We start from the raw sequence: 25298 nt of genomic DNA, 5'->3' as shown, positions 1-25298 counted from the left end.
CGTGATACTGTTGTGGAGAAGTTTAAAGCCGGATTTGGTTACAAAAAGATTTCCACAACTTTAAATATCCCAAGAAGCACTATGTAAGTGATCATATTGAAATGGAAGGAGTATCATACCACTGCAAATCTACCAAAACCCGGCCATCCCTCAAAAATTTCATCTCAAACAAGGAGAAGACTAATCAGAGATGCAGCCAAGAGGCCCATGATCACTCTGGATGAACTGCAGAGATTTACAGCTGAGGTGGGAGAGTCTGTCCATAGGACAACAATCAGTCGTACACTGCACAATCTGCCTTTATGGAAGAGTGGCAAGAAGAAAGCCATTTCTCAAAGATATCCATAAAAAATGTAATTTAAAGTTTGCCACAAGCCACCTGGGAGACACACCAAACTTGTGGAAGAAGGTGCTCTGGTCATATGTAACCATAATCAAACTTTCTGGGCACAATGCCAAATGATATGTTTGGCATAAAAGCAACACAGCTCATCACCCTGAACACACCATCCCCACTGGCAAACACGGTGGTGGAAGCATCATGGTCTGGGCCTGCTTTTCTTCAGCAGGGACAGGGAAGATGATTAAAATTGATAGGAAGATGGATGGAGCCAAATACAGGACCATTCTTGAAGAAAACCTGTTGGAGTCTGCAAAAGACCTTAGACTAGGACGGAGATTTGTCTTCCAACAAGACAATGATCCCAAACATAAAGCAAAATCTAAAATGGAATGGTTCACAAATAAACTTATCCAGGTGTTAGAATGGCCAAGTCAAAGTCCAGACCTGAATCCAATCGAGAATCTGTGGAAAGAGTTGAAACTGCTGTTCACAAACGCTCTCCATCCAACCTCACTGAGCTCAAGCTGTTTGGAAAGGAAGAAAGGGCAAGAATTTCAGTCTCTCGATGTGCAAAACTGATAGACACATACCCCAAGCGACTTGCAGCTGTAATCGCAGCAAAAGGTGGAGCTACAAAGTATTAAAGGGAAGGTGTCGTAAAAAAAAAAAAATTAACTGAAAAAATGTAAAGTAATAATGTTTTAATGTTTTGTTTAAATATTATTATTTGTTTTTAATTGAGCAAAATTTTGATATTTTCCACTGTTAAACACGAGGGAGAGCAGCTTCAGAAATCCCACTGTAGGAAAAGCTCCCATTACAGCTGCAGTAAAGTGGGTGGAGTCTGCTCTCCTGTGTGTGGTGGTACGCTTCCTCCCTCCTAGTCTGAGTGTTTACAACAGATAACAGAGAATGACATGTAGGGACATAGTGCAGAGCCATTTTGCTGGTGACCAGAAATGTCTAAAGTGTCACCAAGGACAGCAGGAGTATCACACAGGATAGGATTAGATACACAGCTCAGCAGACAGTATCACACAGGATAAAATTAAATACACAGCCCTGCAGACAGTATCACACAGGAGAGGATTAGATACAGAGCCCTGCAGACAGTATCACACAGGATAGGATTAGATACACGGCTCAGAAGACAGTATCACACAGGATAGGATTAGATACATGGCTCAGCAGACAGTATCACACAGGATAGGATTAGATACACGGCTTAGCAGACAGTATCACACAGGAGAGGATTATATACACAGTTGTGCAGACAGTATCATACAGGATAGGATTAGATACACGGCTCAGCAGACAGTATCACACAGGAGGATTAGATACACAGCCCTGCAGACAGTATCACACAGAATAGGATTAGATACACGGCTCAGCAGACAGTATCACACAGGATAGGATTACATACATGGCTCAGCAGACAGTATCACACAGGATAGGATTAGATGCACAACCCTGCAGACAGTATCACCGGTACACACACAGGCCGACAGGTGGCAGGGGGGGAGGGTTGAGCGGGGGGTGTTTTTGGAGACGGTAGCAGCAGCGGTACTCACATGCAGTGGCACACAAACACACACACAGCAGTGCGGGGGCTGGGTAGAGCGGAGGGAGGGGGTGTCATTAGAGACGGTAACGGTGGGGGGAGGGGCGGCGGCGGTAGCAGTAGCGGGGGCTGGGTAGAGCGGAGGGAGGGGGTGTCATCGGAGATGGTAACGGTGGGGGGGAGGGGCGGCAGCAGTAGCGGGGCAGAGCGGGGGCTGGGGAGAGCGGAAGGAGGGGGTGTCATCGGAGACCGTAACGGGGGAGGGGAGGGCAGGCGACCCGTACTCACACATCCCAGCGGTTGACAGGGGTACAGTGGAGCAAACAGCATACGATGTGAGCTCCACAATGATGGCGCTGATCTCCTCCCTCTGCTGTGATCTGGACAGCCAAGGGGGCGCGTCCAGGTCACAGCAGACGCCTACTGTAACGTTACTGATGAGGTCGGATCCCGACCACTGTTCTCTATGCACAGGGGCTGCCATAAAGGAATGAGTAACTGTCATTACACACACAGCAAATCCAGCATGGCTCTCAGTGCCTCCAGTAAAATTAGAATTAAATAAAAACTAAATAAGCAGCGATTTTCATTTTGTATTAAAAATACTTGATTTCATAATCACTATTTTTAATACAAAAATAAAAAACTGCGATACCTTACCTTTAACTTAAAGGGGCCGAATAATATTGCACGCCTCAATTTTCAGTTTGTTATTTTTTACTAAAGTTTAAAATAAGCAAAATTTTGTTTAATAATTTCACAATTGTGTCCCGCTTGTTGTTGATTCTTCACTATAAAATTTAATTTTTTTTTATTTTTATGTTTGCAGCCTGAAATGTGGGAAAAGGTTGAAAAATTCAAAGGGGCCGAATACTTTTGCAAGGCACTGTATATCATCATGAGGGACAGTATATATCAGGATGTGGCCCAGGTTATGGGACACATATACCAGGATGTGGGACATATATACTAGGATGGGGGACATATATACCAGGATGGTACCAGGATGAGGGACATTAAATACGAGGATTTGAGATATATACCAGCATGGGAAACATATATACCAGGATGGGGGACATATATAGTAGTTTGGGCCCAGGATGGGGGACATATTTAACAGTATGGGTGACATATATATTAGTATGGGCCCAGGATGGGTGACATATATACCAGGATGGGCCCAGTATGGGGATGTATATTCCTGGAAGGAACCAAGGATAAAGGACATTAGTACAGGATGGGGGGCATCACTACATAATGGAGGGAGGGCAACACTTGTGTCTTTATAGGATTTAGAAAGTTACAAGGTCCCATACATCTGACAAACAGGCAGGGGGTGGGAATAGGAGGGCTAGGTCTAAATCGTGCATTGGGGCCCATTGGACACTAGTTACATCACTGGGTTAAAGCGTAACTGTTGTTTCAGGGGAACTTGCATGTGGGCATCTTCCTAAAGCTCCTCCCTCTTCTACCTCTCCCCTCTACATAGACTTTTATAAGCAGCAACTGTAATCTCCTATCTCAGTAATCGGAAAGTCTGTACTTGGTGAATATAGGTGTCATGATTGACTCCTGGCTCAGCTGGAGCTGAGCCTTTTTTTTTAGTTTCAATTCTGATGCAGGTCACGTTAGGGGTTAATCCTTTCTGCCTCGTTCTGGAGGTCAGGCTGCTTTATTAGGGCACTGTTTCTCTTGGACTTCGCCAGTGATACTTCTGGCTCTGCTGTGTTCTGCTTTTGAGTGACCTGTTGTCTGCCCTGCCCCCTCCTGACCTCCGTGTTCACCTGACCTGTTAACCTCCTGTGTTGTCTGTTTCCATCAGTGTCTCTCCCGCTGTCTCCCTGTTCGTTCCTTATCTGTTTGCCTTAATTCTGTCTTGTGTTCCCACTCCCCCTCGCTTCTAGGCTCTGATTTCCCGGCTACTGACTATTTGCTTCCCTCTGACTACGTTTAGACTTTGCCCTTGTATACTTACAAGACCTCATGTTGTGACACGGCTTTCTGACGATTCTACTGCCATCTGGTGGGCTTGACTAGTATTACCTTTGCTAGGGAATTCCCTGCTCATACGTTTCCTCTACTTTTACGCCCCCTAGTGGTTTACCAGCTAACTACCTTCTCAGATAGTTTCAGGAATCCTCTCAGTGCAACATTACTGCGCTGTACTGCTATTGTACATCTTAAAGTACAGCGTGACATTAGGTTTTTCAAGAATCAAATTGAGAGTGAAACAATCAGTCCAGGAGAAGAAATTAGATTTTTCTAATAAAATTGATAAGATATACAGTATTACAAATTTTCTTACTTTCATATGTACTATTAATTAAAAAAAACATCTGTGACCTAGTCTCCTGGTACTTACCTGCACGTTACCTTCGATCCTCACAAGATATCCTTCTCTACTCCCCTCTCATCTCCTCTTCCCACCATCGCATCCAAGATTTCTCTCATGCCTCCCCCATACTCTGGAATGCTCTGCCACAACACATCAGACTCTCGCCTACCTTGGCAAGCTTCAAAAGGAACCTGAAGACCCACCTCTTCCGACAAGCCTACAACCTGACATAACCCTCAGTCTGATACAGCACCGCACTATCAGCTCTACCCTCACCTACTGTATCCTCACCTATTCCTTGTAGACTGTGAGCCCTCGCGGGCAGGGACCTCTCTCCTCCTGTACCTGTTTGTGTCTTGTATTGTTTATGATTATTGTACTTGTCCCTATTATGTACACCCCTTTCACATGTAAAGCGCCATGGAATTGATGGCGCTATAATAATAAATAATAATAATAAATAATAATAATCTTTCAGACTTGAAGGAAGACTAGTAGTAACATGTCCGTTTTAGTGAATTCTTGTATTCCCCGTAAAATAAAACATCTAAAGTATATTTTCTCTTAAACGTTCATCGTTCAGTTCCTCTGTTATTCCTCCTGGAAATTGCTAGACAAACAAATAGGTGTTACTATTCGGTGATATGTTACTACAGGGTAATACAGTGGTGAATCTGTGTATGGACAAATCAATGTGGGACTCTCGGTTTTGAGTTTATTCATAAATATTCAGTGAGGACTAACAGACAAATGACACAACACGGAGTATTCAGAAAATATGTCCAATGGGGGATACAAGCATTTTGTAAAACAAACATGTCGGTGACAGTCGGTGATTTTCCTGTTAATTGATTTTTCATCTATCTACTCGTATGCGTGTAATTGGTATTCTTGCTAGTGCTACTTTTATATTTACTGATTTCTACTTTAAAAAAAATATTGTATGTTAAGCAGGTATATATTACAATCTCTTTTTTTTTTTTTTTTTTTTACAGAGTAAGGTGGAAACAGATCACAGTAGATCAAAGTCTGAAAAAGATGAGAATTGCCCTAAACAATGCAGACTGTTTTCAAGACCTTTATTCCAGCCATGTGATCTGGACAATGAGTCACAATTTGATTCTCCAGAAAGTAAAAACTTTGGCTCAGGTCCATTGAAGCCATTAGAAATTACATCTATTCTGAATGGTCTGCAAGGTACATGTATACTTATAATAATAAAGTGCAAAAAATAAGAGCGCTGCATTGATATGAGTGAAAACAAGTGAGACTTCTAGTTCATGACTTACTGCAGATTTCCTAAAAAGGCTGAATAAGTCATTGTGTCTGAGTGTGAGGAACATGAGTATTCCTGTAGATCTGCCATCAGACATGATCATATTTTCTGAGCTTAGCTCCACGAGACAGGCTTTAGAAGCAATGGTTTTCCCTCAGAAGCAGCAGTGTTACGGCATTATAAGTAGGATTTTACACTGAAAATGCTGAATAACACGGCTTATAATCAAGCAATTTAATACAGTGATTTGTAGTATGATAGTTTGAGCAGGTAAAACATGCACCGCCATAAAAAATCTGTATATGTCTGGGTATGGCGTCCCTTCTTACACATTTGTCTCCGTAGCTCTGCTATGTGTCATATTCCTTACAGAGACTATAAGGCCATGTGCGCACTTTGCGTTCAATTCCGCAGCGTGTAAGTCACTACCTGTGTGTCTCAGAACGCAGCCGAAAAAGCTTCGTTCTGAGATGCATTCGGCAGAACGCAACGTGCGCACATTCCTGGAGAATTCATGCGTTCTGGATGCTTTCTCTGCCATAGACAGAGTGGGAAAAGCATCCAGAATGCACATTTTTGACAGTGCGGTCCCACTCAGCTCTGCAGCATCCCCATAGACTTGCAGCAGAGCCGAGTGGGACCACTCTGTCAAAAAGAGCATGGCTGGCAGCGACACAGTGCCGCGCGATCAGAATGAACTCGGATGAACTTCACCCGACTTCATTGTGATTGCGCGGCTACATTGTACAGTAGAACACCGCTGATCCTGTCAGCTCCATGCAGCAACTGAAGTGATAAATATCAAAAATGCCTTCAGATAAAAATTCGTGAGGATTAAATAAATAAAGGAAATGGTGTAAATAGCGTTAAAATTATTATTTTTATTCAATAATTAAAATAAGTATTCTTTACAAGTCCATATAAATACAAGGCAGGAAAAAAGTCCCATAAATTATTGCAGACGTTTTACTAAGAAAATAAAGTGCATAATGCCGAGATCACTTATTTAACTAAATATCTATCCATAATATATGACAAAGTGCACAGTGCAAAATTAAATGTCCTAATCATATGCCATATATGAGAAAGATTATGGTATAATGATCCTATGTGGTAAAATATGATTAACGTTTGTTTAATTTACAAGGAGAACTATACCTTAAGTGGTCTGTAAAAGCTCCAAAGTACACCGCAATGCCCTGACGCGAGTTTCAGCGATCCTTTCCTCAGGGGGTGCTATGCAGTGATTGGTTGCAGTGAGACAGCTGTCACTTAGTGTGGGGGCGTGTCTGACTGTAACCAATCATAGGTGCCGGTGGGCGGGGGAAGCAGGGAATACGTAATGGATTAATGAGCGTCCGGCATTTTTAAAAGAGGAGAAGCTGCCACAGTGTGAACGCCATGTAGCGCCGCGCTGGTGATCGTGGATCGGTGAGTATGAGAGAGGGGGTGGAAGGGAGAGACCGACATGGACAGAGAGAGAGATAGAGACATAGAGATAGAGACCGACCGACAGTCCGACTGACAGAGAGAGAGAGACCGAAAGACCTGCCTTTGTTATGTTAAGAAAACATGCGGATAGCAACAATAATGCTTACTGCTTACCATTTTGGCAGCGATTTTCTACAACTCATTGATTTCAATGGGTGTAGAACGCAGCCAAAATGGCAAAAACAATTGACATGTTGCTTCTTCAAACGCATGGGTTTTTGACAAATTTTTGACAATCAAAACGCTGCGTTTAAAAAAAATAGTGCGCACATATTTTGCTTGATTCTCATAGACTTTGCTGGGGAATCAGAACGCATGCATTTTGTCAATGACACAGTGCAGTTGTAAACGCAGCCAAAACGCAGAAAAAAAACGCAAAGTGCGCACATAGCCCAAAAATCATGCCTTTAATAGGATGGGGAAGGTTGTCAGTTAGTGCAGAAGTTCTGAACAGTTACAGGCTCTTTTGCTAATTATAGGTGAAACTGGTATTTTTGTTTACAGAGGTTTCCCAAGATTTCCCATTTTTGATGCTAGGTGCTCCACTACCTCACTATGGTCATACAGTGAGGAGGAATGGGGTATGCCTTTTCCCAGCACTGGATTTCCCAGTGTTTGCACATTAAACACCTATCCTTTGAATGTTTATAGGGTGCTTTACACGCTGCGACATCGCTAACGATATATCGTCGGGGTCTTGGTGTTTGTGACGCACATCCGGCGTCGTTAGCGACATCACAGTGTATGACAGCTAGGAGCAACCTTAAACGACCGCAAAAGAATTAAAAATCGTTGGTCTGTGACACGTCGTTCATTTACCAAAAATCGTTGTCTGGTCAGTAGCGAGGTTGTTCATCGTTCCTGCGGCACCACACATCGCTACATGTGACACAGCAGGAACGACAAACATCTCCTTACCTGCGTCCACCGGCAATGAGGAAGGAAGGAGGTGGGCGGCATGTTCCGGACGCTCATCTCCGCCCCTCCTCTGCTATTGGGCGGCCGCTTACTGACGCCGCCGTGTCGTCGCTATGACTCCGAACACACCTCCTCCTTGAAGGAGTAATTGTTCGGCTGTTACAGCGACGTCGCTAAAAATGTATGTGCGTGTGACGCTGCCATAGCGATAATGTTCGCTACGGTAGCGATCACTAAATGTCGTACGAACGACCGGGGCGGGTGCTATCGCTCACGACATCGCTAGCGATGTCGCAGCGTGTAAAGCACCCTTATCTGTGGAAAACCCCTTACTACGTTCCCACGATGAGCTCTTGATGTTGCAGAAGTTTTTCACCATTTCTGCACCTTCCATGTTTTCATTGCATTTTGTGTGCCTTTTTTAACATGTATTTTTATCATGTTTTTGACACTATGGTTTTTTGTCTCTGTTTGGTGTATCATGCGTTAAATAAAGCTGCTTTGTTTTTTAAACGTCCTGGTATTTGGCTTTGGCAAAACTTTATTGACATTCTTAGGTGCAGATTACATGCCTTAGGCCCCTTTCACATTGCGTTTCAGTGACTCCGTTGGGGCATCCGACCAAAATCCCGCCCCTCCCCCCACAAAACATGTTCCGGATGTATGCGCCAACAGGGCCATTGAGTATAATTGAGCAGACAGAGCAAGCGTATGCTCTGTCTTGCACCATTTTTGGGTCTATACGCTTTCTGCAGGTTGATGCCCAGACATAGCAGACTACATTCGGGAGTCACTGAAGTCACTGAACGCAATGTGAAAGTAGCCTTATTGATGTGTTTCCACAGAGGAAACGCACTAAAAACGCATGTGAGTTTTTTACCTGCAGATTTTCCACATCTAATGCAAGTCTATGGGGAAAATCTGCACAGATAACTCAGCGTACCAAAAGAGAAATTGACAAGCTGTGGATTTAAAAAACGCACCGCAGGTCATTTTATGCAGTATAAAAAAGAACCGCAGTGGCCAGGAGATTTCTATAAATCCCATCCACTTTCAAGGAACTGTAAGATGCTGTACTTAAGACGCTGAGAAAACAGGCAGTGTCGAAAACTCACCAAAAGCTCATCATGGGAACATAGTTTTACAGCGAGCTGTAAATCTGATGTAATTGTTAGGCTATGTGCGCACTATGACATTTTTGCACTTCTCAAAAACGCTGCGTTTTTGGCTACAAAAAACACACAAAAACGCACCTGCGGCAAAAACGCAACGGGAAAAACGCATGCGTTTTTACAGCGTTTCGGTGCGTTTTTGGCTACGTTTTGCTGCGTTTTTGATCACTGCGTTTTGCTGCGTTTTTCCAATGCATTGCATGGGTGAAAAATACAGGAAAGAATTGACATGTCCATTTTTTTTTTTGCTCAAAAACGCAGCTAAAAAATAAAGCTGTGTGCGGACAGCAAAAATGAAAAGTCATAGACTTTGCTGGGGAAGCAAAGTCATACAGTTTTGAGCCCAAAAACGCACAAAAACGCATCCAAAAAACGCCTCAAAAAACCGCTCAATGCACACATAGCGTGTTTTGAATGAATAAAAAAAGAAAGTGTTAAGTAAAATAAGGAAAAATCGTATAAAAAGCAGTGTATGGACAGTAGTTTATCAGTCAGGGAGGACACAGATAAAATATAAGCTGAAATACATAACAAGTACGGTAAGTTTCACTTAAAGGGGTTCTGTCACGTCCCCATCGGAGTCCGCTCCTGCGACTTCTGCTCCGATCGCCAGACGACGCCATGTTCCCACCATGGATAGTGGTGGTGATGGGAGAGGAGTCGGTGCCCGTGGCTCTGCGGAGCACAGGCTCCGCTCATCCACTAGTCTGGGTTTCCCTGGAACCTGCAGTACCACTGGCTGACTGTAGGTGGCGTGTGTCTCCCGGCTGAAGTTGCCAACATTCACCTGCAGCCTATGGGAAGACACCACACCCTTCTTATTCCCTCTCCTGTCACATGATCACTGCCAGTGATAGTTCTGTTCTCCTGGCTCATGTGCTGTTTGTATTGTGATTCCTGTGCGCTGACCTTGCTTGTGTTTGACTACCCTCCTGCCTGTCGTTTTTGTACCTTGCTGCCAGTTCCGGATTTGACCCCTGCTTTGTCTCCTTACTACGCCCTTGCCTGCCGATTCTGTTCCTGTTTTGCATCTCCTGGATTTTGACCCTGCCTGACGACCACGGACTACAGTCTACCACAGGTAGCGATCTCTGAGGCTCTGTGTAATTCCAAATCCCTGTACAGGGGTTAAAGGGTTGCAGAGTTCTTGGGGTCCTGCTTTGTGAGCGGCTTTTCACTAGATTCCCCTTACAGCCAGTCTGAGTCTGTGGCTCCTATCAGGCATTACAGGTTCTCAGGGGAGATAACAATTCTTCTATTTGCCCTACCGTCTTAAACTATAAGGATGATATGTACAGTGCAGTTCTGTATCTTCACACTACCTGTAATTCAGTGTGACTCTGGAGCTGCTCTTTACTGCTCCCCCTCCCCTCTGGGACATTTCATCACTCATCAGGGGGTGTGGTCTGCTCCATGCTGCCTAGTAACAACCTGCCTGATAATAGCTGCTTCTGTTCTGGATAAGAGCAAGGGAGCATTGCCACATCTCCATTCTCAGACTGCAGGGAAGCAGCTTTCATCAGGGGGCTGAATGTCACCAACAATATGGAGCAGATCATGCCCCTGATGAATGATGTAACGTCCCAGAGGGGAGGGGGAATAGCAAGAGCAGCTCCAGTACCACACTTAATTACAGGAAATCCAATAAAAAAAATGGGTTATAGCTAAAAAATATGTACATCTTTTTTAACACAATTTGTCAACATTATGAACTGAACATATAAAAATATTTTCAAAATGTAATATGCCAGAATTGGCAATGCCACACAGATAAAAAGTCTCCTAAATAGATATGCAAGTTTTCCAGGAGTGAAAAAAAGTGGATATTTGGAAACATGAAAACTGATTATAACCCCGACATAATTCACATGACCCAAAGAATATACAGTGGAAAATCTGACAAAGGTAGTGAAAAAATACATGGGAGAAAATAGGGAAATGCACAAAAGAGGATGGACAAAAACGATAGCAAGAGATTTTTCTTACAAGAAGACAATTTGTATATTAAATGTTCGCAAAATATTATTCATGAAGTGAAAGTGCAATCGTGCAAAAGGAGTTTTTGTATAAGGATATAAATTTAATGACAAAAACAAATATCCTATGAGGTAAATCCCATGTTTCCAAATATCCACTTTTTTCACTCCTGGAAAGCTTGAATATTCACGGTATTTAGGAAAAAAAATTTCATCTGTGTGGCATTGCCAATTCCAACATCTTCCATTTTTTTAATGTTTTTATATGTGTTCACAATGTTGTCAAATTGTGTTCAATAAAAATATACATATTTTATATTTTTGGGCTATAACTCCCATTTTTCCAATTGGATGTTGTTTAGTAAGTAGAGCCCTGTATACATATGGTCTATTAAACATTTGAATTACACGAAGTGTGAGGACATGGAACAGCATTGTGCATTTCATTTTAATAGTTTATGAGGGCAGCGCCAGTAGAAAAAAAATGTTATCTTCCTGGATTACAGCTTTAAAGAGTAACTGTGATTTGTTTAAAAAAAATTTGGTCAAAAAACTTGCATAACTCCATTGCACAGATATTCCCTTTTGTTTCTCATGGAGCACACTATGTGAAATCTCTTTTTTTCGAGTCCAGCTGGGTGTATCTTGAGAGTTTTCTGTGGAGGGTCATGTGCTTTCACCCTTCCCTCCAAGACGCTGTCAATTAGAGCTTGGCCGAGTCTGATACTGATAGACTGCTAGCTTAGCTGCTGAGCTTTCACCACTCCCTCCCAGACACCGCCACTTCTTTTTGCTTGCAGAGCTGAGGATTTTATTAATACCATTTTGGGTACATATGAACATTTGCAGCAACTGATAAATGGTTTTCCCGGCATTCCAAAGTTTTTTTTCTTCCTTTTAACATATGAGTTAGATATTTTTATATTTTGGTATATCGGACTTTTCAGGCATAATAATTAACCAACTATGACTAATTTTTTTTATTTTATTTTTAGTTTCTTTAGTTTTGAAGGGGGGTGATTTAAATTTTTCTAAACCCATTTTTTTTTTTTTTTACAATGTTCTCCATTGTTGCTTTATTGTTTATTTACTTTATGTGACTTGAACCTGTGATTGTTTTATCGCTTATAGTGCAATACCACAATATTGCACTTTATAGTAAAATTGCAGTTTTCCTATGAAGCCTTGCTCTTGCTTTTCACTGAGCATTACAGCAGCACATGGCTCTTACGGGGGCCTTCAGCAGTGGACAGTTATGGGGGCCAATCAGACCTTGAAAGACAAATGGGAGCCAATGGGCACATCCACAATGGCAATAATGTCATTTAAATGCCGCCATTAGTACAATTTGTATTGTCTATTCAGTTGTATTAGATTTTATATATATATGGCATTATTTTTTGCAGCTACTGAAAATTCTGCCGAAGATAGTGAAACAGATCAAAAAGCAAGCATTACTAAGAGTGATATGACCACTCAAACTGAAGGGAAGTGTGTTACAGGGATGGAGGAAAATTATTTCAGAGTAAACAAAAAAAATTATTCAAAACACTCTGCTGGTAAACAAGAGGAGTCTTCAGATGACTCAGACTCAGAACTGGAGACTCCAAGACGGAAGAAGTTTGTAAAAGACTTTGTAGACAAGGTAACCAAATCGCAGTATAAATGCAGCAAGAAAAAATTTGTAGATTGTGGAAAACCGATAACTTCCAACTTTAAAGATGGATGTAGCAAATCCAAAGACACAATTGACCAGTTTGAAGTTGACACTGTTTCTTCTTCCTCTGATGAAGAAATGCCCAAACCAAAAGGTTGTCTTGTGAAAAAAAGTAGCAGTGTAGAAGACAAGAAGAAAACCATACGAGCACCAAGTTTCTATACAAGCCTAACCGATATGCAGGATAAAAGAACAAAATTAATCAACTATTCTGAAGAAAGGATCAGGGTTAAAGAACGTAAAGATGTTTGGTCAAGTATTCAAGGACAGTGGCCAAAAAAAACTCTGAAGGAACTCTTTTCAGACTCTGATACAGAGGGAGCGGGGTCTCCACCTTGTGTAAATCGAGAGGATACTTCTCTTAATTCTATTGCTCAGCCAATGAGAGATGAAAATCGGGATTTGTCAGCAGAATTTCTCAAGCCTATAACTGATGCCATTGAAATGAAACCAGCTGAAGAAAAACTTGTTGAATTTCGTGATAAAAATGTCGACTTCCCCAGTAGTGGCAGTAATTCTGTGCTAAATACTCCCCCTACAACGCCCGAATCCACCTCATCTTCAAATGAGTCTCAAAGAACACAATCAACTATTGAAAGCTTGGAAAATGTGGAAACAAACCAGGAAGAAGCTGAAAGCGTGAAGAGTGACACAAATAGCACAATTGAAGTGGACAGTGTTTCTTGTGAACTACAAGATCTCCAATCGGAGGGAAATCTTTCACCTACGGGATTTGATGCCAGTATCAGTTCCAATAGTAGTAACCACTTGGAAAATGAAAGCAAAGAGAAAGGTCAGTACTTAATTAATTATATTGTTTATGTTTATGTTAAGTCAATAACTGCTAACATAGAGAAAAGAAAGAATGTAAATAACAACATTAATCTGTTCTCAACTGCCAACTGTAAATAAACGTCGGCACTTGCTGGGTTTTGTGCAGCACCAATGTTTGTTTACAGTTGGAGGTGGGGCTATGATTAGGGCCTCTAAAGTCCTGCAAGAGTCAGTATTCTAGTGCAGAACGCTAGTTCTAGCAAGCTACATCATTGGGACCTGATTGGCTCAGGACTCAATGACGTTGTCCCTGTGATATCTTCTAGATGCTGCGATCAATATGTTTGTGAGAGGGAGTGATCTCCAGCTCACACCCCTCAAGCATCCCCGTTGTCATGGCAGCCGGAGGTTAAATAATGATCTCCAGGTTTGCCAGGTATAGTGGCCTGTTAGACCCAGGCAGAACTAGAGTCTAACTGGTGATCAATCTGCCAGTGTCACACTAACAAGGTCTAATGTATTGCAATGCTTGTTCATGGCAGTGCATTACACCAGCTTTTAGAGTAATAAAAGTTGAACTCCTATAGCTTGACTAAAGGCCGCTTCACACGCAACGACATCGCTAAGGAGATGTCGTTGGGGTCACGGAATTCGTGACGCACATCCGTTCTCGTTAGCGACATCATTGTGTGTGACACGTACGAGCGACCGCTAACGATCAAAAATACTCACCTTATCGTTGATCGTTGACACGCTGTCCATTTCACAAATATCGTTGCTGTTGCAGGACACAGGTTGTTTGTCATTCCTGCGGCAGCACACATCACTATGTGTGACACTGCAGGAACGAGGAACCTCACCTTACTTGCGGCCGCCCGCAATGAGGAAGGAAGGAGATGGGCGGGATGTTCATCACGCTCATCTCCGCCCCTCCGCTTCTATTGGGCAGCCGCCTAGTGACGTCGCTGTGACACCGAACGAACCGCCCCCTTAGAAAGGAGGCAGTTCGCCGGTCACAGCGACGTCGCTAGGCTGGTAAGTAGTGTGGTCCGAGCGATGTTGTGCACCACGGGCAGCGATTTGCCCGTGACGCACAACCGACGGGGGCGAGTACGCTCACTACCGATCTCGCTAGCGAGATCGCAGCGTGTAAAGTGCCCTTAAGTAAAAAAGGAAAAGCAAAATTGTCAAAATTTTGAGGAAAAAAAAAACTGGAAAATAAAGAATAAGAAAACTGAAAAAAATATTATACCAATAAATACATATATTTATGTAAAAACAAAAAAAGTTAAATAAGTACACATATTTGGTATTGCTGAATCCAGACTGACCCCCGATCTATAAAACTGTCATACTATTTAACCCTTTCAGTGATCAGTGTAAAAAGATGTGGCAAAAAAACTATGGTTTCATTATACCGCTGAAAAAAGTGGAACAAAACACGATCAAAAAGATAAATGTAAACAAAAATGGTGTAGCTAAAAACATCATCTTGTTCAACAAAAAAAAACAAGCCACCAAACAGGATAGTCAGCAAAAAAATAAAAAAAGTTATGACTCTCAGAATATAGTGATGCAAAAATAATTATTTTTTTCTATAAAATTGTTTACATTGTGTAAAATCGGCAAACATAAAAAATGATCTAAATATGGTACGGTATTACTATAATTGTACTGAGTCAAAGAATAAAGCTGTCTTATTAATTTTACCACACGGTGTAAGAAAAGAAGCAAGGAAAAAAAACAATTACTGAATTGCTGGTTTTTTTTTTTCATTTTGCTGCCCAAAGATTGAGTAGAAAGAAATAAAAAAATATGTTTTCGAAAATAAATAAAAACTTCAACTCATCCTGCAAAAAGCAAACCCTCATATGACTATGTTTGGCAAAAATATAGAGAATAATAGCTCTCAAAATATGCTAATTCAAAAACTTTTTAAAGCATTTCTTAGAGTCTGATAGTAGCCAAACATGAAAACCGATATAAATCTGATATTACTGAAATCACACCTAACCTACGAATAAAGTCATCTAGTCACTTATGGTGACTGGCATAAAAAATAAATAAAACAAATTCTTGACCTGCTGTTTATTCTTCTTCACCCAAGATTACAGTAAGGCATGGCTCATGTTGAACCTGCTCGATATGCTGAACACTAAGGGGCACTTTGCACACTACGACATCGCTAGCCGATTGTAGCGATGCCGAGCGCAATAGTTCCTGCCCCCGTCGTAGCTGCGATATCATGGTGATAGCTGCCGTAGCGAACATTATTACTACAGCAGCTTCACATGCACTCACCTGCCCTGCGACGTTGCTCTGGCCGGCGAACCGCCTCCTTCCTAAGGTGGCGGGTCGTGCGGCGTCATAGCGACGTCACATGGCAGGCGACCAATAGAAGCGGAGGGGCGGAGATGAGCGGAACGTAAACATCCCGCCCACCTCCTTCCTTCCGCATAGCCGGCCGGGACGCAGGTTGGAGATGTTCCTCGCTCCTGCGGCTTCACACACAGCGATGTGTGCTGCCTCAGGAACGAGGAACAACATCGTAATATCAGTCTTTCCCAATTCATGGAAATGACCGACGCTACACCGATGATACGATTACGACGCTTTTGTGCTCGTTAATCGTATCAAAAATGCTTTACACACTACGATGTCAAGAGCGACGCCGGAAGTGCGTCACTTTCGATTTGACCCCACCGATATCGCACCTGCAATGTCGTAGTGTGCAAAGTGCCCCTTACACCGAGGTAAATCTCCAATATACACGATTTGCCCTTGACTTAACATTCACTGTAATGAGGCAGATGGAGTTACCTTGGACTCAGTCTGTCCTATGATCCAGCAGTATCCGTCTTTTTAAACTTTCATAAATCCACTGTAGGCCACAGTTTTGTGCACTTTTGAAAAGAGACCAAAGTATCTCTTCTTCCTCATTATAGTAAATGGATGTAAACCCCCAATGTAAGTGCTCAGCGTAGAACACAGGATGAATGTGATCCAAAATGTAATGTAAAATGTACCCTATAAAAGCTTCAGTTGATTCCACAAAATTAAAAGAAGTCTCCTCTCAGGTCTGTCATCTGTTAAGGAAATAGAGGGGGTTTCCTTGGTACTGGTAGCAGAAAGGCTCTGGACCATCACCATGGCTATTCTTTCTCCAACAGCCAAAAGAAATCCAGCCAAATCTAAGCTACCAAATCCTAATTTCCCCCTCCCTTCTGAGCCTTAAGGGTACTTTACACACAACGATATTTTTAACGATATATCATTGGGGTCACGGTATTCGTGACGCACATCCAGCGCCGTTAGCGATATCATTGTGTGTGACTAAAAGGAGCGACGATCAACGATCGCAAAAACGTCAAAAATCGTTGATCATTGACACGTCGCTCCTTATCATAATATCGTTGGTGGTGCATGCCGCTGGTTGTTCATCGTTCCTGCGGCAGCACACATGGCTATGTGTGACACTGCAGGAACGGCGAACATCTTCTTACCTGCGTCCACCGACAATGAGGAAGGAAGGAGGTGGGCGGCATGTTCCGGCCGCTCATCTCCGCCCCTCCTCTGCTATTGGGCGGCTGCTTAGTGACGCCGCTGTGACGCCGCACGAACTGCCCCCTTAAAGGAGAGATTGTTCGGTGTCTCTAGCGACGTCGCTAAGCAGGTATGTGCGTGTGACGCTGCCGTAGCAATATTTTTCGCTACTGTAGCGATCACCCCATGACGAAACAACGACGTAGGCGGGTGCTATCGCGCACAACATTGCTAGCTATCGCTAGCGATGTCGCAGCGTGTAAAGCACCCTTTACTCTGTGCCTAAAATGCAGTTAGCATCAACAAGTTTCTCAGTATAGTAGCGAGGAGAGACCATTTAATTATGGGGTGCAACATCCCTTACTTGTTCCTGGAAATCACCCATGGAGTCAAAATTGTCACTACACCCGTAGATGAATTCCAAGGTGGAGTGTCAGTTCCAAAATGGGGTCACTTGGATGTGGATTCTTCTCTTCTGGCTCTTAGGGTCTCTAAAAATGGAGTGTGCAAACTATTCTAGGAAAATCTGTGAGCCAAAAGTCAAATAGCTCTCTTTCACTTGAGAACCTTGACGAGTGGCCAAACAATACTATAGAATTATTGACCAAAATGTGTTAAACAATTTCTGTTATGTAGTTCTAATCACCACACATTCATAAGTGGTTTGCAAAAAGTGTTCAAAGTCTATTCACAAATGTGGTACAGGGCAGTAGGTGGTGTCAGGAATGAGCGACTAAAAAACAACGTTTCGACCCTGCATAGGTCTTGTTAACGTTGTCTCTGAGATATAGAGTATCGGAGGCTCTCCTGAGCTTGTGTCCAGTAGTGGTAACCAATCATGGGCACCTTGAATGATGTAATGATAGATATCTCATACCTGTATGTCCTGGTTAATATAACGCCCCAGCGCTTCGTAGTGGCAGGGTTCTATTAGTTATAAAGCCTTCAAGCTGGAGATAGTGACTCAAACGCTCCTGTGTTTTGTAGTGGCAGGGTTCTTTTAGGTATATATAAGTTAAGGAAGTAGTATAGGAGACCTGGTGATATGTTGTAAACATATGGCATCTTCTCCAATAGTTATAATGAAAAGGTAGGTATATCTTACAGAAAGATGATAAATCTAACGCTGCAGCGTATTTTTGTGGCAGGGTTCTGATGGTTGTACAACCTTGCAGTTAGAGAAGGTTAATATAAAGCTCTGGCATTTTGTAATGGCAGGGTTCTTATAGTTATATAACCTTTAAGATGAATGAAGTTGATCTGATGCCCCAGCATCTTGTAGCGGCAGGATACTGCCTTGAAAAACTACACTCCCGCACCTGGATCCTTGTAGCAACGTATCAACACTTCTACCAGGATACAGGCGTGGGAGTGCAGTTTTTCAAGTTATATAACTATAAGAACCCTGCCACTACAAGACGTAGGAGCGTTTGAGTCACTAACTCCAACTTGAAGGCTATATAACTAATTGAACCCTGCCACTATGAGGCGCTGGGGCATTATACTAACCAGGACATATCAGATATCTATCATTACATCATTCAAGATGCCCATGATTGGGTAAAACTAATGGACACAGGCATGGGAGAGCCTCCGAGACTCAATAGGATACTTTACACGCTGCGACATCGCTAAGATTTATCGTCGGGGTCAGGGTGTTTGTGACGCACATCCGGCGTCGTTAGTGACATCGCAGCGCGTGACATGTACGAGCGACCTTCAACGATCGCAAAAGTAGTAAAAGTCATTGGTTTTGGAGAGGTCGTTCAAACACCAAATATCATTGTTTGGGCACTAGCGATGTTGTTCCTCGTTACTGCGGCATCACACATCGCTATGTGTGACACCGCACGAGCGACGAACATCTCCGTCCACCAGCAATGAGGAAGGAGATGGGCGTTATGTTCCAGCCGCTCATCTCCGCCCCTCCTCTGCTATTGACGGCTGCCGTGTGACGTTGCTGTGACGCCGCACGAACCGCCCCCTTAGAAAGGAGGCGGATTGCCGGCCAGAGCGACGTCGCAGGGCAGGTAAGCCGTGTGACAGGTGTAAACGATGTTGAGCGCCACGGGCAGCGATTTGCCCGTGGCGTACAACCGACGGGGGCGAGTACGCTCGCTAGCGATATCGGTACCAATATCGCAGTGTGTAAAGTACCCTATAGTCTGAGCGACAACATGAACAAGACCCATGCAGAGTTGAACTGTTGTTTTTTAGTTGCTCATTTCCCAACACCATCTACTGCCCTGTACCACATTTGTAAATAAACTTTAACCCCTTCACGACCATGGACGGATATATCCGTCATGGAGCGTGTGCCGTTAAGCCACGCCCCCTGCCGCGGGTCGGCACACATATCAGCTGTTTTCAACAGCTGACATGTGTGCCTGCTAGCCGCGGGTGGAATCTCTTCCACCCGCGGCCATTAACCCCTTAAATCTTGCTGCCAAAGTCTGGCAGCAAGATCTAAATGCGCGCGGCCATGTTTTTTACTTACCACCACCCCCACCGGAAGTCACGTGCGTGATCACGTAACTATCGGTGGTTGCCATCGTAGCACAGGGTCATGTGATGACGCCTGCAGCTACGAAGTTTCACTTTCGTTTTTCCTCGGCCAGGAGCAGAGGGAAAAAGAAAGTGACTGAATCTGCTGTTTACAGCTGTATAGCTGTGATCAGCAGATAGCGATCAGCGATCGGATTGCTGATTACTAGTCCCCCTAGGGGGCTATAGCAAAGTAAAAAAAAAAAGTAAAAAAAAAGTTTTAAAAAATAAAAAAAAACTAAAAAGTTCAAATCACCCCCTTTCCCCCCATTGAAAATTAAAGGGTTAAAAATAAATAAATAAATATACACATATTTGGTATCGCCGCGTTCAGAAATGCCCGATCTATCAAAATATAAAATCAATTAATCTGATTGGTACACGGTGTAGTGGCAAAAAAATTCCAAACACCAAAATTACGTTTTTTCGTCGCCGCAAGTTTTTACGCAAAATGCAATAACAGGCGATCAAAACTTAGCATCTGCGCAAAAATGGTACCATTAGAAACGTCAGCTCGAGACGCAAAAAATAAGCCATCACTGAGCCATAGATCCCAAAAAATAAGAACGCTACGTGTTTCGGAAAATGGCGCAAAACGTGCGCCACTTTTATTGGACAAACGTGTGAATTTTTTTTAACCCCTTAGATACAAGTAAACCTATACATGTTTGGTGTCTACAAACTCGCACCGACCTCAGGCATCTTACCCACACATCAGTTTTACCATATAGTGAACACCGTGAATAAAACATCCCAAAAACTATTGTGCCATCACACTTTTTTTGCAATTTTTCCGCATTTGGATTTGTTTGCTGCTTTTCACTACACCATATGGTAAAACTTATGGTTTCATTTAAAAGTACAACTTGTCCCGCAAAAAACAAGCCCTCATATGGCAAGATTGACGGAAAAATAAAAAAGTTACGGCTCTCGGAAGAAGGGGAGCAAAAAACAAACGCAAAAACGGAAAGTGCCCCGAGGCTGAAGGGGTTAAACACTTTTTGCAAACCACTTATGAGTGTGCGGGGATTAGAATTATTGACTACGTGGGTTTCTCATCCCCTCTACCAGCACCTCCATCCTAACTGAGTACACGCCATACAGAACTTATTAACACATTTTGGTGGCATACTTACCTATTCTCTCTTGTGAAAATGTAAAATCTGGGGCTAAGACAAAATGTTAGTGGTATAAATGTAATTATGATTTCTTTACCACCCATTGGTATAAAATTCTTTGAAACAGCTGTGATGTCAATATGATCACTGTATCCCTACATCAGTTCAAGGTATAGTTTGTATAATGGGGTCACATATGGGAGAGTTCTGCTGTTAAGACACCTAAGGGACTCTGCCAATGTGACATTGTACCTGCAACCAATTCCAGCAAATCTGCACTACAAAATGGCGCTACTTCCCTTGCTTTACACTGTTCCTGAAAACTAGTTTTTGAGCACATGTGCGGTACAGGTGTACTCAGGAGAAACTTCAGAATAGGTGTGTCATAGAATTTTATACCATTGGGTGGTAAAGAAAAAATAATTTAAATTTTTTCACTAAAATGTTGTTTTTAAAAGTTTTTTTAATTTTTAAAAGGGCCAATATGACAAAAATGGAACACACAATTTATTGTGCAATTTAAATACCAATGTGGAGTTTCTGCTGTTTTGGCATGGTAGAAGGTCTTAAAATGTGACATGGCATTAGCAATCTATTCCAGCCAACATGGCACTCTAAAATTCAAATAGCGTTACTTCAAGTCCAAGCACTGTTGTGCGCCCAAATAGTAGTCTTTACCCACATTTCATACATCGCTGTGTGCCCAATAATTCAGTAATATGTATGTGCTCCAAAACTGTGGTAAAAAGTAATACAATTCATCTTGCATCAATCAAAGCCTCCATCATCCATGGCAGGGAAAAGGGAAAAAGCTGTGGCTGCTGAATAGCGGAGAAGCTGAAATAGAAAAATAAAATTGTCCAGTGATTAAGGCTTCTTAAAGTGGTTGTTCTCTACTTGGATAACCCTTTATCAATTACTATATTTCCCAGTAGAAAATAAAACACCTTATATTCACCTTTGACTCTGGGGCACGCATGATGTCGTTATACCACGTGAGCCCTGCAGCCAAATCAGCGGCTACATCAATCTCACTTCCTTTAGAGGAAACAGACACCCGGAAGAAGTGAGAACTGCTTCTGCTCTCTGGCTTCTTCCACTGTCAGTGAAAGGTTAAGCTTATAATTGGCTGATCGGCTCACATAACATAATGACATCGAGCAAGCACCTACATCACTGGAATGGCGGCAGCACCAGAAGTGAGTAGACAATGTGTTCATCTTACACTGGGGAATATAGCAATTGAGGAGGGGTTCTCCTAGTAGTTGACAACCCCTTTAATGGCAGTAGTTAAAAGTCTTTGTCCTAGACTTGCACACTACTTTATAACAACAGGGGTAATTTGTAGCATCAATACCAGGTCAAGTATTACAGAAAGGCAAAATATCTTCAGTAGAATGAGCCCTCCAGCCTCTGGACCTTCACCAATCCTGAAAACTAAGGAGCTGGAGTGATTTGGTCCTTTACTGTTTTTCCCAGCTCGGCGTGTGGCCAGGACAGTTGCATGAGGTTCTTTGCCTTCATAGCCAAGTATGAGAGAGCACCTCTGTGCATGGAAAACTGATGTGTGCACGGTAGAGACAGAGAAGGGGGCTAGGTTAGCTTAAAAAGACCAGTCAGCGAGCCCTCTCACACACAAGTGATGACTTGTCGACACAGGAAACTTTCTCCTATGTGAGGCGCAAGGCAATAAGTGGAGCTGCTGGACTTGGGACCAAAGGTGATATGCAGACATTCATGGCGTTTTGGTTACAGAGGTATAACAGTAAGTACTATAAAGTTGTATTAGAATTAATCAAAGCATATATTTTTTCAAGTTTTTTTGATGCTTTTAATTGTTACGTTGATTTTTACCTATTTTATTATAAATAGGCCAAAAAAGACTTACAGAAGATAATGGTGATCATATGGGGAATTGTACTGTAAAGAAGCTAAAAAGAAACCACAAGTCAATGACTCAGAAGAGGAAAATACGTATGTTTATATTCATTTTTTTTATTGAGTGATTTTTATTATTTCATGTTTTGTGTTCATTGTAAACAAAAATGTTGTTAATGGGTTCATTAAAGAGATATAAGGGGATTGAGAAGTATATATAGTACAGTACCTTATGCTGTACTGCAGTGGTCTTCAATATGTGTGTGACTTCAGCCATTATGTTACTGAAACTCCCATCATGAGCTACAAGTCGATGCTGTGTAAAACTGTGGAAAAGGTAATGCTCTGCCTTCCTGAGAAAGAATTAAAAGCACCTTCTCATCCACACCACAGATTGGACGTTCATTTTTATCCACAGCAGCACAGATGGATCCATGCTTCTCCAGGTTTCTTTTATGATAAGTCGATGCTGGGTAGGGGCGGACATAGTCATACGAGGACCCCTGTGCAGTAATAGTATATGGGCCCTTTGCAGTCCAGTATTTCATTATAATGTACAATTCCACCTGCTTTGTAGGTAGAAATGGGCCCCATTACCTCTTAAGCCCTTGTTCGTCTGCAGCGGTTCCGCCAATGGTATGTCCATACCCTGTTGGTGGAGTAAACTAGGAAGTCACAAGTAGACTTCTTTTTTTTTTTTTGTCAGGATCACCCATATTTATTGTGCTGTTTGGGTAGGCTGCCTTAGAGCTTCACTGTAGATGAAATATTTAGGTCTCCTCATGGAATACTATAATAGTCAGAATTTTGCATTATGTACATTAGTACTGGCAATTTTTTAAAAGCACAATTATGTTTTATTTTCCTATTTTATAGCTAATACCAGTGATAGTGAAGACCTTTCTGGTGGTGAAAGTCTTTCAAAACTTCAGACTTCAAAGTCATGTTCTGGTGTATCATCAAAACATACCAAAATGTCCTCTGGACTGTCTGCACAAGGAAAATATGTGAAAAACAAAGAAAGAGAATCTTTTCAGAAGGAATATAGTGATCGTTTACCTAAAGTGTACAAGTGGAGTTTCCATTTATGTATGTATATTCTTTTAGTATTAATTTACTGTTTAGAATATAGTAGCTTTATAATGAAATGCACCTTTGTAGAGGTTCACAAGAAGCATTATTAAAGGGAACCTTTCACTTTAAAAAATGCTATTAAAGATAATGTCAGCATTTGTTTGCTACCTCATCTGACAGCAACATAATGTAGGCAAGGAGATTCTGAATCCAACAATGTATCACTTAGATGACTGGGTGAAGTCGTTCTCACATAAAGAATTGCGTTTTAAGCATGTAGCTGAGCCCAGGAAGCTGTCCCGTACACATCAGGCTCTCAATAGAGATTGTGCATTGACTGTCCATGTCATTTACAGCAGGGGGCATGTTGGATGCAGTGCACAAGAGGTTTTGGTGCTGTAATGTTCATCACAGAGTAATAAACCCTTTAGTTTAAGTAAACAATTGAACACACACAGATAAGTGAAGCTCAGTAGCTTTTTGTTTTTTTTAACCCCTATATCATGCTGTCCATGACCAATGATTTAAGGCATGTTGTGCCTAAAACGCGTAGACGCAGACACTTACCTGGTCTACCTATGGAGCTAAATAGACGTTTTTCCCATGGCTTTTAACTGTTATGTCTAATAAAGCTATGTTTTAAATTTTACTAAGCAGTCCTGGAATCTCCATTTTTTTCTACTTCATGTAAAATCACTGTTTAATCAGCAGTAGATTATCATTAGAGGACTACTTGGCCAGCAGCCAGGTAGTCCAGAATATTCATGAGCTCTGTATAACTGCTAGATCTGCAGCAGAGAAAACACTGGTTTTATCAAAATGAAAACAAACAGCTCATTAAGTGACATCACTGGAATCAGGTATAGGTTAATTTTAACAGTGAGAGATAGAATATCTGAAATAAAATCTAGAAAATCACATTGTATAAATTATATAAATTTATTTGCATATTGCTGAGAGAAATAAGTACATTTGATCCTTCTGGCAAACAAGACTTAATATTTGGTGGCAACACCCTTGTTGGCAAGCACAGCAGTCAGACGTTCATGTAATTGATGATGAGGTTTGTACAAATGTCAGGATGAATTTTGGTCCACTCCTCTTTGCAGATCATCTCTAAATCATTAATATTTTGAGGCTGTCGCTTGACAACTCAGAGCTTCAGCTCCTCCATAAGTTTTCTATGGAATTAAGGTCTGGAGACTGGCTAGGCCATTCAATGACCTTAATGTGCTTCTTTTTGAGCCACTCCATTGTTGCCTTGGCTGTATGTTTTGGGTCATTGTCATGCTGGAAGCCATGACCCATTTTAAATGTCCTGGCATGGAGGTTGTCACTCAGGATTTTACGGTACATGGCTCCATCCATTGTCTCATTGATGCGGGGAAGTAGTCCTGTGCCCTTAGCAGAGAAACACCCTAAAACATAATGTTTCCAGCTCCATGCTTAACAGAGGGGACAGTGTTCTTTGGGTCATAGGCAGCATTTCTCTTCCTCCACACACGGCAAGTTGAGTTAAGGTTAAAGAGCTCAATTTTTGTCTTATCTGACCACTGCACCTTCTCCCAATCACTCTCA

At 42.2% G+C, this 25298-nt stretch overlaps 1 protein-coding gene across 1 annotated transcript in view; it reads left to right on the top strand.

Moving 5' to 3' along the window:
* The window catches only part of LOC142296297 (AT-rich interactive domain-containing protein 4B-like), a 430400-nt gene that overhangs the window by 367684 nt on the left and 37418 nt on the right, over window positions 1–25298 (top strand). Inside the window, exons 19-22 of the mRNA XM_075339708.1 lie at window positions 5235–5436; window positions 12479–13582; window positions 22641–22742; window positions 23523–23735. Coding sequence (XP_075195823.1) covers window positions 5235–5436; window positions 12479–13582; window positions 22641–22742; window positions 23523–23735 — 1621 coding nt within the window. The remainder of the gene's footprint in view (window positions 1–5234; window positions 5437–12478; window positions 13583–22640; window positions 22743–23522; window positions 23736–25298) is intronic.

Source organism: Anomaloglossus baeobatrachus, chromosome 3 (genome assembly GCF_048569485.1).
Source record: "Anomaloglossus baeobatrachus isolate aAnoBae1 chromosome 3, aAnoBae1.hap1, whole genome shotgun sequence".
NCBI lineage: Eukaryota > Metazoa > Chordata > Amphibia > Anura > Aromobatidae > Anomaloglossus > Anomaloglossus baeobatrachus.
Note: the sequence above shows the minus strand (reverse complement) of the source record. Positions and strands in the feature narration are given on the sequence as shown.